At 45.6% G+C, this 17,810-nt stretch overlaps 1 protein-coding gene across 2 annotated transcripts in view; it reads left to right on the top strand.

Moving 5' to 3' along the window:
• ASZ1 (ankyrin repeat, SAM and basic leucine zipper domain containing 1) overlaps nucleotides 1-17,249 on the top strand; it is a 238,510-nt gene extending 221,261 nt beyond the window's left edge. For both annotated transcript variants that reach the window (XM_073573352.1, XM_073573353.1), the window contains exon 13: nucleotides 16,753-17,249. In XM_073573352.1, coding sequence (XP_073429453.1) covers nucleotides 16,753-16,917 — 165 coding nt within the window. In that variant the 3' untranslated portion in view covers nucleotides 16,918-17,249. The remainder of the gene's footprint in view (nucleotides 1-16,752) is intronic.
• The last annotated feature ends 561 nt before the right edge of the window (nucleotides 17,250-17,810 follow it).

The raw sequence follows: 17,810 nt of genomic DNA, 5'->3' as shown, positions 1-17,810 counted from the left end.
GCACATGGCGCACCGTGGAATTTTTGCGGGCCGCTAAATCGACCCGCAAAAACACGGTAGGTGTAAAAGCAGCCTTACCCAAACTCTGGCCCAGTCATCTGGGTGGCACTGCTGGAGAAGATGGGTCCTGAAAGCACCACAGCGGTTTCTCAGGGAAAATCAGCTGGTGTGCGGACACTTAGTGGCGGCAGTATGGTGAATCAATGTGTCTGCCGCATCGTCACTGTTCTGTGCTTGCTCTGGCCGCTCTGGAATATGAAGGCACACCCAGATGACGAGTGTGATGGTTACATCAGCAGCTTCAGAAGTGTTGAATCCACTTCATGGATATTGCTGGGGAGACAGCGTAATAGAATGGCAGCGCTATATTTACTGGGGCATTGACTGCTGGATAAATGCAGTGATCAGCCCAGCAGAGGAGCTGCTAAGTGGGAGCCTGTGAAGACCCTCTTCAGCAGAAGTGCAAGGTTGGATTTTGCCAGCAAAATGGACATATGCAAAGCCTCCAAGGAAGATCATTTTGAAAAAATTATTCCGCCTCCTAATACAGTATCTAAACTGCTTCTGGGTGGTAAGATACCTATGTAAAGGTTCACCTTGTAATTGGACTTTCATGTTATTTCCCTTGTTAGGAAAAACATAGGAAATGTGTGGCAAAAATCAAGCACAGGGAGTGGGCACTGTGTGAGGCAAGGTTACCAATCACATGGGAGAATAGGTTATGTCAATCTTTTCTGTGCAAGACTATCTGTGGAGAATCCCTGAACTTTGCTTCAGATATAAAATCTTTAAGGCAGATGGTAATAGCTCTTTTAAGTACCTAATTATCCCTAAAGTGGCTTGGGTAGGAAAAATAAAAAACACCAGAACTGTATCTCCGGATTCTGCGGAGTTAGTCATAGCAGAAGGAGAGTGTATGACTACTTATTCTGCTTCTTCCTCCTCAGACGAAGGAGGAGGAGGTCGTCTGTTTTCCGGTCGAATACATGGACAAGCTAATTAAGGCGGTTAGGGCCACTATGGACATATAAGAACCCAAGTCTCCCAAATCCATCCTGGACATAATGTTTTGTGGGTGGGGGCTGGAATAGCGGGATTGGCAAACCTTTCCCGTAAATTATGAAGTTCTGTCTCTTATCAAAAGTAAGTGGAAAAAGCCTGAAAAAAGCAGTTCACAACCTCAAAGTGCAATTATCTGTTATGAATGGGTCACCGAGGAGGAAAAAACAACACAAGCCAAGTCTCAGAAAACCAGAGTGGTTGGTAACTATGCAGATCCCTGATCTTACCACACAACTAGCAGCAGTCGTAGAGCGTATCTACGATGATCCTAGATGCCTCGTCACAACCGGAGAGCTACATAAGCCTAAAGCAGGAAAAGAGGAAAACTGCCCCAGAGCAGACCCCAAAGGAAAGACAGCCCCCCACATGTATTGACGGTGAAACGATGAAAACAGAAACAAAGGCAGAAAAATAGGCTGAGCAAACGATGGGCCCGACTAACTAGAAAGGACAGGAAAGGAAAGACACTGTCTGCAATCTGCCAAAAACCCTACCAAAATAATGTCCAACACTTCTGATAGCAAAATTAACCCTGAAGTCACTAGACTTCTCCCACTATATCAGCACTCTGAAATATTCTGAGACAGAGCTAAAAGAGGCCAATCTAATAAGGGACCAAAAGGCAAATACAGATAAATAGGAGTGGAAATTCAGCACAACCCCAGCAGGGGCTGGCTGACCACAAAAAACTGAATTGACCAACAAGAGCAAGTGTGAACAATAGCAAAAACAAACTTAACTTGAGAAGACTGGAACAGAGCTGAACTCCAAGACCTGAGAAGCAGACTGAATCGCCAGCACCAGGATAGGGCGTTGGCTGTCTTATATCCAGTCTGATACTCCAGAGATCCTATCGTTATCCTCCACATCAGGTGGCAGATCACTACCAATTAAATTAGGAATGCGGAAAGTCTCCTGAAGAGCTTGATAATCTTCTGCAAGTTCCTTTACTATTATCAATTCAGCAACATGGACTGTCATGTCCCTCATGGTATGGCTGGGCCTGATGGAAGCTAAAGTTTACAGTTTTCTGGCTATTCTCTGTAAAATTTTGTGGTAGTTAAAGCTCAGCATTGTCTGGGGGAACAGCTGGCTTTGTCGGAAGAAGTCCTGTAATTAGTCAGTCCTCCATAGAGGTTCCATGACAAGAAGGAGAGGCGGTTCTACACTCCTCTCTTTTTAGTCCAAAAACTGAATGGGACTGGGACTTTCAGGACAATAATAAACCTGAAGAGACTGAACAAATTCCTGAAAGTCATATCATTCAAAATGGAGTCCATAAGATCGGCCATAAAACTTCTGTTTCCAGATTGCTATATTGTAGTCTTGGATTTAAAGGAATCTTACTATCACTTTCCCATTCACATGGAACATCAAAAATTCATGAAAGTAGCTCTCGGCATAAAAGGAGAAATTGGGCATTTTCAGTTTCTGCTCTTCTAATTGTCAATAACCCCTCGGGTCTTCACGAAGGTTGTATTGGAGGTGTCGGCTTACCTACGAGAGAAAGAAGCGCTGATGATACCTTACCTTGACAGTTTCCTGATTGTGGGCAGATCCGTCTAGCACTGCAGAGCTCAGCTGGCAGAGATTAGAGCTTCCTTTACAAATTTGGGTATTCTACTCCGCTTAGAGAAATCAAAGTTAGAACCCAAGAGAGTGCAGATTTTCCTTGTCCTAGACTCAGTGAATCAGGGCTGTTCTCTCTCGGGAGGGGAGAAGGTGTTTTGCCAAGTGTCAATAAGCAACCCAACCACAACTCTAGGACAGCCAGTATGTGTTAGGAGCTCTAATGTCCTGCATTCTGGCAGGAGCATTGACTCTGGTACACATTCATCTGTTACAATGGGAGATCCTGTCAAACTAGTATGCATTGAAGGGGTGATTGGATGGAAAGCTAACTCTTTCTTCAATAATGACTTGGTCCCTTCTCTGTTCGTTGGAGACAAAAAAAATCTGTCCAAAGGAGTTCCTTGGATGAATCCGATATCTCATTACAGCATATGCAAGCCCTCAAGGCACATCTGGGAATTCTTCTGGTACAGGGCCAATGGACGAGGGAAGAAAAATCTGGTTCCTCCAACATTAGGGAGCTCTTGGCAGTAAGGCAAACTCTAAAGCTCCTTTCATCCATACAATGTCATCATGTAAGGATCTTGTCAGACAAGGGTAACTAGTGTACATAAACCATCAGCTGGGAACCAGGTCCAGATGCCTAATAATTGTCTGATCTGATCTTTCGTAATCTCACCTCTTTACTTTCACAGTGATTCACATAAAAGAGAAAGATAATTACAAAGCAGACGTTTTGAGCCACATCCAATTGAAACAACGGGAGTGGACCCTGAATCAGAGAGTGTTAAGTCAGAATGTGGACCTATGGGTCCTTCCAGACATAGATCTGTTTGCAGTTGGGCTGAACAGGAAGGTGAGCAGATTCTGTTCAGTGGATCATAGGAGATTCCATCAAGCAGTGGATGATTTCCTGGGATTATAGTCTAGCATATGATTTTCTTCCTGTGAGGTTGGCCCCAGCGGTACTAAAGATGTTCAGGAAAGATCGGGCAAGTGTAATCCTGATTAGCTCCATTCTGGCCCAAAATGCCCTGTTTTTCTTGTTTGAGGATGTCATTCACCAAGTTGTGGGTCTTGCCAGAGATTCCAGATCTGCTTTTCCAGAGATGCAGGAAGCTTCTACAAGATAAGTTTGCATATTTGATCTCTACATTACTGCAGAGTAGGAAAGCAGTAACAGCAAAAAAAATTGGCTGGATTTAGAGAGAATTTTTGATTTGTTCAGGGGCAGGTGTAGCTCATGGAATACCCGTCAAAGCCATTTTGGAATACTTTGAAGTCCGTTTTCATTTCCATTCAGGGACCTAAAAAAGGGTCTTAAAGTCTGTAAAAGCATGTTATAGAATAAAGAGGCTATAGGATTAGGCTAGGGGTTGGGTTCCTGTAGATGCGAGAGCTCATTCTACTAGGTTTCAACCTCCTGGGAAGAGAGAGCAGATATCTCCATCAAGCAAATTTGTAAGGCTGCAACGTGGTCCTTACCCTTGCACATTCCATAGGCTTTATTTAGGATCTTCTTTCCTTTGGGAGAAGGGTTCTACAAGCTGTGGTCCTTCCCTGCATTTTAAGTTTCTTTTTAAATCTCTTTGTGGGTGTTGTCATGGGTAGAGATGAGCGAATCCATAGATGTTCGGGTTCGGCAGGTTCAATCAATGTACAGTTAAAAGTTTGGTTCGGGCTCGAAACCAATACAAGTCAATGATGACCCAAACTTTGGTGCTGTACAATGGTGGTAGTAAGGGCTAGGGAGCTGCAAATATGAAGCATAATGGGGGTAAGAGCAGGGCAATTGCCCTGAAAACAAATTTGGATACAAAATGACTTAAATCCCTTAAATTCGTCAGTAAACATTGAGTTAGTTTACTCAACAGGCTGGATTGAATCAATAAGGTACTGTCACACTTAGCGATGCACCAGCGATCCCGACCAGCGATAAGACGCGGTCAGGATCGCTGGTGCATCGCTAAGTGGTCGCTAGTGAGCTGCCAAACAGGCAGATCTCACCAGCGACATCGCAGGGGTCGGGGGTCGCTACTTACCTGTCACACTAGGCGATCCTGACGTCCTCCCGCCCGGCTCGTCGCTCGTCTCTCCACAGGAAGCTGACGACGAGAAACGGTCCAGGACATTCTCGCGGGATCAGCAATAACCAGCGGGGGAGCCGGTCGTAGGTAAGTATCACACACACCGATATCGCTAGCAATATCGCTATAACGTCACAAGTTATAGCGATATTGCTAGTGATATCGCTTAGTGTGACAGGCCCTATAGAATGATGTGAGTCAATGTAGACTATTCTTATCAATGTCATATGTAAATATCCATCCATTCATTGAAACCCACTCAGAGTTAAATTACATTACAACTGTGAGCTGGTGTTCAGACTGTGAGCTGATGTTATTCTGGGAAGGGGCCAATCGCATCAGTGAGCTGTTACCTCAGTCAAAAACAGGGACGGAAGGTGGTTTAATTAACGAGGATATGTCATATGCAGCGACGCTATGCGCATTCGGGTGCGAAAATCCAAGTTCGATCCCACCGGTAGGGGCACGTGGGTCCTGGTTAACTCGTCAGATGGCCCAGTATTCCCACTAAAAATGGTAAAACGCTACACGGTCGTAAAACACGTAAGCAGATTTTTTCTTTCACATACGGACGGGTCCCCCTTACCAAGTATCAATTTCAGGCAATTTTCAAGCTATGTTTAGAAAAAAAAAACAGATAATCCAAAGGATTATCTCTTAGTCGTTTGTAAACCTTAGGTTTGTGTATTAGGGCATTCGTATGTCTACTGGGCTGCAAAACGGGCCAAGCTTCGGCCTGGAGGAAAAAATCTAGGCTTCCCGGGTCTGGAGGTCAACTGTAGACGTATCAGAGAGCTCCAATGGCAGCAAGTGTTACCAGTGATAGTCAACATCTCAAGGACGGCGAAACAGCCTGTAATAAGTGATACACACTGGTGGCAATGATCTCGGCAAATTCATAATCGACAAACTCTACACAACAATGTCTGCTGACATTGAACGTTTTACATGTTTTTTCTCGGATATGGTATTGGTTTGGTCCGAGATAATACCACGAGCCGTCTGGCGCAGAGCAAGGGATGGAAAAGCCGTAGCGCGCGCAAGGAAAAAGATCAACATGCGGATGGCGAAATTCGTAAAGAGTAATCTTGGTATTGTGGTTCGTCATTACCAGCTGAAAGTCTGTGCAGCCCCCACTGCGTCACCACTGACAAACAGCAGTGATGAAAGAAAGCGGACAGTCCCGCTCCACCTCGCGGACAACGGGATGGTGGATGGAGGGTTCCCTGCACCGTCCATGCTGCAGCAGCTGACCTGCAGACAGAGCAGTCCTATCTCTGCGCTTCACTGTGGGTAAGGGCCCAGGTCACGTGCGGTAGGAGGGTTCCTGTAGCGCACAGTAAGCGGTCCTCGCCTGCGATAGCCTTCCAGTGTTGGTGCCCTGCTCTCCGTTCCTTGGGTATTTTCTCCTCTCCGTGTGCGCGCCGAAAATTTAGCCCCCCGGCTTCAGGCCATGGTAGGCCACAACCCGGAAGTTCCGCCCACCTGTTTGTGTCACACCGGCGGCACCGCCCATGCACTTGGCGCTTGTCGTTCAGGGCGAGACCGCCCTCTGGTATTCCCGGTGGCCATTTTTCCATACTGACCGCCTTTTCTACATGTGCAGGGGACTCTGGAAATTACTGCTCGTGGTGCTTTCTCCTTACTCTCGGCGGACATCTTCCAGCTGCCTTTTCTACCTCAGTGGATTGTTCAGGAGCACAGAGCACCAGGAGGATCGTCCTCAAAGGGCCAGAGGACCTGGGTAAGATTTCAGCTGCAATACATCCATTGCCCCTTCTCTACAGTAATTCCCTGGGTTATTAGCCACGATCCTCCCTGTTGAGACATTACAGGGAGAGATACTTAGGTACATCATGTCACTCTCTAAGACACCAAGAAGGCTAACAAAACACAGTGTTCTTCACCTCATGCACCACCTGCTAGACTTCATTGCCACGGGGACTGAGTACTCCACTCCTCAAGGCCTGTGATTCCGAATGCGCTCAGGGGCCCTCCGCCACTTCTGAACCCAGTGTACCTAGTCCCACGGAGTGGGCTTCGTCACTGTTGCAGTGCATGGCTTCACTGACTAAAACGATTGAGTCCCTCCAAGATCCCTCCACACGTAGGAGCATTTGTCTGCCTGTCTCAGAAGGTCTCTCTACTACACGGGAACCGTCGGCCAACAGGGGCCCTCTCAGTCACACAAAACACAGGCATCTAGAAAACGGACCCATAGCACGCCTCTCGGGCCCTCTTGCGCCTCGGCATCCATGAGATCCGTTTGTTGCTCCCCCTCACCAGGGGTTCGCAGCGACCACAGCTCTGAGTACGAGTAAGACAGTTATCTCGACCTGAACTCGCCTGAGTATCAGGTGTCGGTGGATACTCTCACTGAGACCATCAACCAGATTTTGAAGTTCGACGAGGACTCTACCTCTGTGCCGGACCACGGTTTGTCCTTCAAGAGGACCAAACGTTCTCAGAGTGTTCACCAACCATCCCGAGTTTCAGGACATAGTTCAGCGGCATAGGGAGTGGGCGGACAAATGCTTCACAGGACAGAAGCCTCTGGAAGCGAGATACCCTTTTTCACCAGATCTGCGGAAGAAATGGGCTGAATCCCCTCCAGGTGATCAACCTGTATCTCGCCTTGCCTCCAAAACCCTCCTATCCTTACCAGATGGTTTCTCGATTAAAAATGTCAGAGAACCTTGTCGTGCAGTTTTTGAAGCCTCAGGCTCTGCACTCTCCCCCTCTTTTGCCGTGGCATGGGTTGCTAAAGCAATGATCTCCTGGGCAGATACCCTTACCAAAACCATTCAAGACAGTAACCCTCCCCTGGAGGCAGCGGATCTGGCCATTCAGATCTCTCTGGCCGAGGAATATTTGGTGCATGCTTCCCTGGATGCTGCACTGGCAGCATCTAGCGCCATGGCCATCAGAAGGGCACTGTGGTTCAGGGAATGGCGAGCGGACTCTGCATCCAAATAGTCCCTAACCTCTCTGCCTTACCAGAGCTGTTGTTTATTTGGAGAGACGCTGGGTCAGCTTATCTCTGATGCTACAGGAGGGAAAAGTAAATTCTTTCCCCAACAAAAGACCAAACAACCGTTTCGCCATCAACAACGGGCTCGTTTACGGTCCTTTCGCAGCAACCCTGGTTGGCCCACTTCGACCCCCTCTTCCGGATCGGGGCGCTCTCCGCGTAGGGACGGGGTCCCCAGGTTTTGTATAAGCCCCACCAGTCGTGGAAGAGTCAACCCAAGCAGTCCAGATCTAAGGGATCCAGGTCCCATAGATTCTCAGCTCAAAGACTCGTGGCATTATCCGGTCGACACCTACTCCTGTTTCGTCATGCCTGGCTCTTGGTCGTTCGCGACGAGTGGGTCAGGGACCTGGTGTCCTCCAGATACAAAATAGAATTTTCTTCTCGCCCTCCGGCATGGTTCTTCCCCTCTCATTTCCCCAAAACAAAGGCGCGGGCATGGTCCTTTTACAAACCCATCGATTCGCTACGCCAAGACGGGGTCATTGTTCCATCCCAGAAAATGAGGGGTTCTACTCTAACCTATATGTGGTTCCGAAGAAGGACGGAACAGTGCGGCCCATCCTGGACCTGAAACATCTAAGCAAGTTTGTCAAGGTCCGACACTTCAGGATGGAGTTCCTCCATTCTGTCATCACCTCGATGGAGAAGGGGGAGTTCCTAGCATACATCCACATCAGGGATGCTTACCTCCATATCCCGATCTTTCCCCCTCACCAGAAGTTCCTGCGCTTCGCTGTACGTGAGGAGAATTTCGGGTTCACAGCCTTGCCCTTCGGACTTGCCACTGCTCCCAGAGTGCTCACAAAGGTCATGGCGGCCGTCATGTCCATTCTGCACTCTCGGGGCTTGGTCGTTTTGCCAAACTTAGGCGACCTTCAAATCAAACCTGCGCGGAGTGCGTGCGTATCACTCTGGATACATTTTTCGCCTGGGCTGGCTGATAAATTTAAACAAGTCTTCCCCTGTTCCAGCTCAGCAGATATCCTTTTTAGGGATGATCCTGGTCACCTCCCGAGGGTTGGTGATTCACCATCGAGACAAGGTCTTAGCCCTTTGACAGGGAGCCCAGTCACCTTGTCGCCAATCCCCTTATTTCATCCGATTCGGCGTGGGGGTTCTGGGGAAAATGGTGGCAGCGATGGAGGCTGTTCTCTTCGCCCAGCTACACATCCGTCCTCTGCAGCATGCGCTTCTAGCGGCCTGGGACAGGAACCCCTTCTCGCTCGACCAGTTGTGCCGCTTGTCTCCATGGGTCAAGCAGGCACTCAGGTGGTGGATGTTGTGGTCTTCCCTCAACCAGGGAAAATCCTTTCTTCCGGTCCAATGGCTGGTGGTCACTACCGACAGCAGTCTTCTCTGCTGGGGGGGTTGTCTTCCATCACCACAATGCCCAGGGACGCTGGTCATTTCCGGAATTGTGACTTCCAATCAACATTCTGGAGATTAGGGCGATCCAGTTATCCCTGCAGGGATTCCATCATCTTCGGGCGGGTCGTCCCATCCGAATACAATCGGACAATGCCATGGCCGTGGCATATTTCAACCATCAAGAGGTACCCGCAGCAAGTCGGCAATTCGGTTCACATTCTCCGCTGGGCCGAGAGGATCCATTTGGTCATTTCAGCAGTTCACATCCTGGGTGCAGAAAATTGGACAGCAGGATTTCCTCAGCCATCAGGGTCTCATCTTGGGAGAGAGGGCACTTCATGCGGAGGTCTTCCAACAGATCTGTCTCTGCTGGGGGACTCCGGATGTGGATCTGATGGCTTCAAGATTAAATGCCAAGATGCACGAGTTCATAGTTCGGTCTTGGGATCCAGAAGCCATTGGGGAGGATGAACTGGTTCTTCCGTGGTCCCAGTTTTGTCTTCCGTACGCGTTTCCCTCACTTCTGTTACTTCTGAGGGTCATCAGGAAGATCAAGGCGGAGGGAGTTCCAGTGATCCTAGTAGCTCCGGACTGGCCATACTGGGAGTGGTGTGCGCAGTTGGTGCAGCTTGTTGTCGACGTTCCCTGGCGACTACCAGAATGACCAGAGCTGCTCTCCCAGGGTCCGATTTGCCACCAGAACTCAGGGGCCTTGTGTTTAACAGCTTGGCTATTGAATCCTGGGTCCTAACCCAAGCTGGGTTCTCTCAACATGTGGTTTCCACCATGATTAGCGCCCAGAAGCCTGCATCGTTACGCATCTATTACCGCACCTGGAAAGCCTTTTTTGCTTGGTGCAGAGACCGCGGGCATCCTCCTCTCGTCTTCTCTGTCCCCACCATTTTGGAGTTTCTCCAGACCAGCCTGGATTCAGGCCTGGCACTTAGCTCCCTCAAGGGTCAGATCTCTGCCTTATCTGTTTTGTTCCAGTGCAGGATTGCTTCTAATCTTCAAGTGAGGACTTTCATTCAGGGGGTCTCCCATGTGATACTCCCCTGTAGAATGCGATTGGATGCCTGGGACCTTAACTTGGTCCTGGGTGTTCATCAGGATCTCTCCTTTCGAACCGCTGCAGGACGTGTCGCTGACCTACCTTTCTTGAAAGGTCGCCTTTCTTGTCGCAGTGACAGTAATCAGTCGAGTCTCGGAGCTAGCTGCCCTGTCCTGTCGAGCTCTTTTCCTAATTTTCCACCAGGACAAGGTGGTTCTCAGGCCGTCCCTGTCCTTCTTGTCCAAGGTGGTCTCTTCCTTCCACCTTAACGAGGACATTGTCCTGCCCTCGTTTTGTCCGGCACTAGTACACCGTGTTGAGAGGGCTCTAAACACTCTGGATCTGGTGAGAGCTCTTAGAAGGTACGTCTCACGGAAGACGTCCTTCCGTAAGTTGGACACATTATTCATTCTTCCTGAGGGGCACAGAAAAGGGACTAGCCATTTCAAAGTCCACAATAGCCAGGTGGATATGCTCGGCTATTCAGGAGTCGTACCGTGTCAGAGGCAAGCCTATCCCTGCGGGGATTAAGGCACACTCCATTCGGTCTGTGGGCGCTTCATGGGCCATTCGGCACCAGGCGTCGGCGGAACAGGTTTGCAAGGCTGCAACTTGGTCCAGTCTGCATAAGTTCTCGAAGCACTACAATATTCACACTCAGGCTTCCGTAGCGCATCTCTAGACAGTTGTTAGGTGGGGTTTTGTTCAGCTATGCCAGTTCCCCACCCAGGGACTGCTTTAGGACGCATGGTTCTGTGTCCCCCAATGAGGCGAAGGAGAAACAGGGATTTTTTTGTACTCACTGTAAAATCCTTTTCTCCGAGCCACTCATTGGGGGACACAGCACCCACCCTGTTGGCCTGATGGCTGTGTGTTTTTTTTGGTTTGACGGGTTGTACCCTTATCTGAGGTTTATGATATCCTACTGCTTTGTCACTGAACTGGTTCGGCTGGAGCCAGCGTGTGGGTGTATACTGCAGAAGAGGAGCTAATCTTTTTGTATTCACTTAGTGTCAAGTCTCCTAGTGACAGCAGCATAACACTCATGGTAACGTGGCTCGGAGAAAAGGATTTTTATGGTGAGTACACAAAAGTTTCTGTTTATCTCGTATTCAAACAGACCAGTTTCCATCCGTGTTTGCTCAATGTAAATTTTTACCATCAGATTTTTTTCATATAATTCCTATACAATAAGGGCAAACTCCACTACATCTATTATTTAAAAAAAAAATGGTTTACTTTTTATTCAAAATAATGATGATAAAAATGGAATTATTACCGCATGGATATGGGCAAGGTTACCACCACATATGGTACCAGAACCACGATAACTGTGACATAAGTGTGCAAGTCAGATTACACACAGTACAATATATATATATAGAGGTCCAAAGGACCCATCTAAAATGATCTGCAGACTTTTAATACCTCCCAACGTGTGAAAAAAGAGAAATGTAATCTAAAAAAATGCAAGGAAGTCCTCACAAGATGAGTTTAAAAAAAAAAAAAAAAATGACTTCATAACGAGAGACCTGTGTGCTTAGCACCCAAACATACAGTTAGGTTCAAAAACATTCGGATAGTGATCAAATCTTCATGATTTGGGATCGCTCTACGTTATAAACTTTTGTGAAGCACTTGGGGGTTCAAAGTGCTCACCACACATCTAGATAAGTTCCTTGGGGGGTCTAGTTTCCAAAATGTCAATTCCAGCCAATTTTGCGTAGAAAAAGCCAATTGGCGCTCCTTCCCTTCTGAGATCTTCCATGCGCCGAAACAGTGGTTTCCCACCCCACATATCAGGTAGCAGCGTACTCAGGACAAATTGCACAATAACTTTTGCAGTCCAATTTCTCCTGTTACCCTTGGTAAAATTAAAAAAAAATTGGACCTGAAGTTAAATGTTCATTTTTTTTTTTTTTTTAATTAAAAAAATTCCTGTGAAGCACCTGAAGGGTTAATAAACTTCTTTCATGTGGTTTTGAGCACCTTTAGGGGTGCAGCTTTTAGAATGGTGTCACTTTTGGGTATTTTCTATCATATAGACCCCTCAAAGTGACTTCAAATGTGATGTGGTCCCTAAAAAAATGATGTTGCAAAAATGAGAAATCGCTGGTCAACTTTTAACCCTTATAACTTCCTAACAAAAATGTTTTGTTCCATAATTGTGCTGATGTAAAGTAAACATGTGGGAAATGTTACTTATTAAGTTTTTTGTGTGACACATCTCTGTGATTTAAGGGCATAAAAATTCAACGTTGGAAAATTGCAAAATTTTCAAAATTTTCACCACATTTCCGTTTTTTTTTTCACAAATAGAAGTTAAAAGAATGAATTTTTACCACTAACATGAAGTACAAAATGTCACGAGAAAGCAATGTCAGAATTACTAGGATCCATGGAAGCGTTCCAGAGTTATTACCTCATAAAGGAAGGGACAGTGGTCAGAATTGTAAAAATTGGCCCGGTCATTAACGTGCAAACCACCCTTAAGGGTAAAGGGGTTGAACAAAAATATCATGTGAAATGTTTAGGAATTGCAGCCATTTTTTGTAAAGCATCCTCATTTATGGGACTCAAAAGTAATTAAATAACTTTACCAAAAGTAAAATGTTCATTTTCAGTATTTTGTGGGGAATCCTTTTACTAGCAATGAATGCCTGAAGTCTGGAAGCCATGTACTTCACCAAACTCTGGGTTTTCTCCTTTGTAATGCTTTTCCAGGCCTTTACTGTAGCTGGACTTCAGTTGTTGCTTGTTTGTTGGTCTTTCTGCCTTAAGTTTTACCTATGTGAAATCCATGCTCAATTGGGTTGAGATCTGGTAATTGACTCTTGACATTGCAGAATATTCCACTTCTTTGTCATAAGAAGCTCATGGGTTGCTTTTGCAGTATGTTTTGGGTCATTGTCCATCTGCACCACACAACTTTGATTTGCTGCTCCATAGTTGGTACCTGAAAGACTACTTACTAGATTGTATGGGCAATCCATGTTTGATAAAGGCCTATGTCTTGGGGCTGAATCATCAGTGGGTCTCTTGGGTTGCCTAATAAAATATTAATCACTCATTTTGGAGTGCCAAGTATCTTAGGCCATGTTGATGGTTTGCCAGGAGAAGCTCCAGAGATCGCTGATTTTTGTTGCATATGATATTCTGCAAGCACTCGGTGAAAGAGGGCAGCACTAGGCTGGAACTAGGCATGTGTGCTGTATGAATTTTTCACCTTGAATTGAATGTGTTATTTTGATCCTTAACATTGGAACATAAATGGATCAGTCTACAGACTTACCCATTTTAGTTTGTGTTCTGTCCGTGAAAAATGCATACTTGAAAATGTAATATCTCGGGCAACCAGGGAGTAAGTGCAGTACAAATAGGTCTATCTCTGCCTTTGGGTCTAGTTTAAAACTGGAAAATAGGGCCAGTTTGGAGGAAAGAAAAGACTCCATTGCATTCAAGACAGTCTAGATTATGGGCTTCCTAGTTGACCTCAATAGAGAACTAAGTTGGAGGCTCCCTTAAAGGGGTTATCCGGCAATTTAACATTACCTTACCATGGGTCATCAATGTCTGATCGGTGGGGATGCAGCCCCCAGCATGCGTCCGATCAGCTGTTTTATTCAGTAGCTGGAACTGCTCAGTTGTGGAACTTTGCACAGCTCCATCAACAAAATAGTAGTCGCAGTCAGGTTCTGAACATCCATCCCCTATTGATTCTAAGAGCTTTAGAGTCGGCTGTCAGCAAGTGCTGGGGAGTGGTGACTGAAGCCGTTCCAGCCCACACCTATGACTGAAAACCCAAGGCTGCGGAGAGTAATGAAGTTAGTTTCTTCTCAGCAGCCGGGCTCTGTATGGGCTTCAAGATGCTATTAAACTGCAGATTAACCTCATTTTTTTACATGATCGGTTTCCTTTTAAGTCTTGATCCCATAGGAAACTATTGGTGACTGTCGAACTCTGACCTTCATGGTGCTATCGAAGGAATGAAAGAATCCACAGTCCATATAAACAGAAAGATGGTGAGGGAACACTTAAATAATTATAATTAATTTAAATCTCCTGGTCCAGATGAATTATATCCTAGGGTACTGAAAGAGTTAGCAGAGGAAATTGCAGAACCACTACCCAGAATCTTTGAAAATTCATGGAGAACAAGAGAAGTCCCAGAAGATTGGAGATGGGCAAATGGTGTACCCATCTTCAAAAAAGGAAAGAAGATAGAGCCAGGAAATTACAGGCCAGTGTGTCTGTACCAGGAAAGATCTTTGAACAAATTATTAAACAGCATGTATGTAAGTACTTGGATAAGAATACAGTAATTAACCAGAGCCAGCATGGATTTGTAGCAAAAAATAATGCCAGACTAATCTAATTTCCCTCTATGATGGAATCACTGACTGGGTGGATCAGGGAGATGCAGTATATATAGTATATCTTGACTTCAACAAAACATTTGATAAAGTATCTCATGCTATCCTTATTGAAAAAATGACCAAGTATGAGATGGACAAGGCAACTGTTAGGTGGATTCATAACTGGCTCGGTGATCGTGCTCAGAGTGGTGATAAACGGTTGCACATCCAATTGGAAGAGTGTTTCAAAGAAGTACCACAAGGCTCTGTCCTGGCACCAGTATTCAACATGTTTTAAAAATAATCTAGATAAGGGAACTAATCAAGTTTGCAGATGATAAAAAGCTAGGAGGGATAGCTAACACTAGATAAGATAGTGAAAGGATTCACAAGGACCTAGATGAGCTTAAACAATGGGCAGTGACTAATAGAATGTTATTTACTAGTGAGAAATGCAAGATTCTACATCTGGGCAAGAAAAATGAGAATTACATCTACAGAATGTGAGGAATACAACTAAGCAACCAGCACGTGTGAAAAAGACTTAGGGCCCCGTCACACATAGCGACTCACCAGCAATCCTGACAACGATATCAACTTGTCAGGATCGCTGGTGAGTCGCTACATGATCACTGGTGAGCTGTCAACAGACAGCTTCACCAGCGATCAGCACCGGCGATGCCGAGCGCACGGCGTCGCTGTGTACTTTAGTTACCAGCGCGATGATGCAGGGAGCTGGTAACTAAGGTACACATCGGGTTTCTAAGGGGCGTGCGTCACTTAGAAACCCGATGTGTACCTTGGTTACCAGCTCCCTGCATCAGCGCGCTGGTAACTAAGGTACACAGAGGGTTTCTAAGCAGCGGGAGACCAGCGATCAAAAAAATGTCCTGGCTATTCCATGACGGTGAGCGATAACCGGCAGGTGGGCCGGTCGCTGGTCAGTGTCCCACTATGCGTGACGGGGGCTATAGGTATACTAGTAGATCACAGACTTCACACTAGTCAGCAATGTGATGCAGCAGCAAAAAAGGCAAACACATTTGTATTAAGAGAAGCATAGGGTCTAGATCAGAGGTCTCAAACTGCATTCCTCAAGAGCCGCAAACAGGTCATGTTTTCAGGATTTCCTTGTATTGCACAGGTGATAAGTTAATCACCTGCACAGATAATGATTCGAGCACCTTGTGCAATGCTAAGGAAATCTTGAAAACATGCATGGTTTGCAGCCCCTGAAGAATGCAGTTTGAGACCCCTGGTCTAGATCAAGTGAAGTAATTATCCCCCTCTACTCCTCCTTGGTCAGGCCTCATCTGGAATACTGTGTCCAGTTCTGGGCACCACATTTTAAAAAAGACATTGAAAAACTGGGGCATGTTCAGAAAAGAGCTTCCAGGAAGGTAAGCGAACTGCAAAGTATGTCCTACGAGGAACGTTTAAAGGATCAGGGAATGTTTAGCTTGCAAAAAAGAAGGCTAAAGGTAATGTCACACTTAGCGATGCACCAGCGATCCCGACCAGCGATATGACGCGGTCAGGATCGCTGGTGCATCGCTAAGTGGTCGCTAGTGAGCTGCCACACAGGCAGATCTCACCAGCGACATCGCAGCGGTCGGGGGTCGTTACTTACCTGCCCGCGTCCACGCGTCGCTGGTCGGCGCCACAGGAAAGCCCAGCAGGAAGCTGACGGCGAGAAACGGTCCAGGACGTTCTCGCGCGATCAGCGATAACCAGCGGGGGAGCAGTCGGAGGTAAGTATCACACATAGCGATATCGCTAGCAATATCACTATAACGTCACAAAAACCAGTGACATTATAGCGATATTGCTAGCGATATCACTTAGTGTGACAGGCCCTTAAGAGGAGACTTAACTGCTGTCCACATACTGTGTATCTGAAGGAATGTCACAGTGTAGAGGGATCGTCATTATTCTCATTTGCACATGGAAACAATGGGGAGCAATGGAATGAAACTGAAAGAGAGAAGATTAGATATTAGAAAAAACTTTTTGACTGTGATCAATGAGTGGAACAGGCTGCCACAAAAGGTGGTGAGTTCTCTTTCTATGGAAGTCTTCAAACAGAGGCTGGACAGACATCTCTCTGAGATGTTTTATTGAATCCTATATTGAGCAGCGAGTTGGACATGATGACCTTGGAGGTCCTTTCCAACTTTAACATTCTGTGATTCAATGACCTATTTTATTTTTTTTTCCCTTCAGTTTCAGCATGACCAGAAGAACAGTCCATGCCGTATTTTGCCATTGGAGGAACAGCAAAGTTGGAGGAGATGGAAATATGGCAGAAAGAATTTGATGGCGTTGTTAGGTTTGGGGATTATGATCTCAATTTTTCAGATTTTTGTAAAGCATAAAAACATACTGTAGTGTGGTCATCTAATAATGTTATGACATTGTTATCTATACTCTGGAAATGGAAGAATTCAACTTCTTGTTTTTTGATTTGTTTTAGAAATTGTAAAATGTTTTGTTACCCCTTGCATCATAAATGTTAAAACAATATTTTCATGAACAGTTATTGTAACACTTATTTTTCCATATAGTTTGCAATAGATGGCGTTTTCTGTATACACTGCTAGCTGATATGACATAATTACTGTATAGTAAAGAGAAAAAACTCTTCTAGAGCAAAATGTTATGTTTCACAGAATTGGTTTGAACTAATTCCCACTGAATAAAAATGGATTAGTCTCATCAGATGATTTACAACTGTCATTTTGCATTGGGATTTTTTCTGTATTTTGTAAATCTGTGTTTCACATATATCTGATCTGTTTTTGGGAACATGCAATCACTGTCGGACCCTTCTTCATAGCACATAGATGCTGCAGACACTATTGACTGAGGCTTCTGAAGGGTTAAAAAGAGGTAGATGGCTTTAGCTTACCTAATGGCCCTCCATGGCATGATCTTAGTGTGCCAGTGAGTTGCTACAGCAGACAGTGTCTTAACAATGGCACATAATTGCCACCTTGGAACTGCAATTAGAAGCCTGTTAGTATTTGTCTGGCAGGGACATAAACTGCAAATACAAAAGCTTATATCAGTGATCAAGATCACCAGTGGTGAGGTACCCCAGGGGAGCTTAACAGAAAAAAGTGATAAAATGTTAAAAGAAATTTAAAAACATGCAAAAATGTCTCCTTATAAAATGCTTTATTACATAGAAAAAGGAAAAAATGTACAAATCATTGGTGTTGCTGCGTGCAAAAACTCAATTGTTTTATTTTTTTTTTTTAGTATGAAGGGTGAATGCCGTA

This window comes from Dendrobates tinctorius, unplaced genomic scaffold (assembly GCF_039654945.1).
Source record: "Dendrobates tinctorius isolate UK_male_01 unplaced genomic scaffold, ASM3965494v1 ptg000035l, whole genome shotgun sequence".
NCBI lineage: Eukaryota > Metazoa > Chordata > Amphibia > Anura > Dendrobatidae > Dendrobates > Dendrobates tinctorius.
Note: the sequence above shows the minus strand (reverse complement) of the source record. Positions and strands in the feature narration are given on the sequence as shown.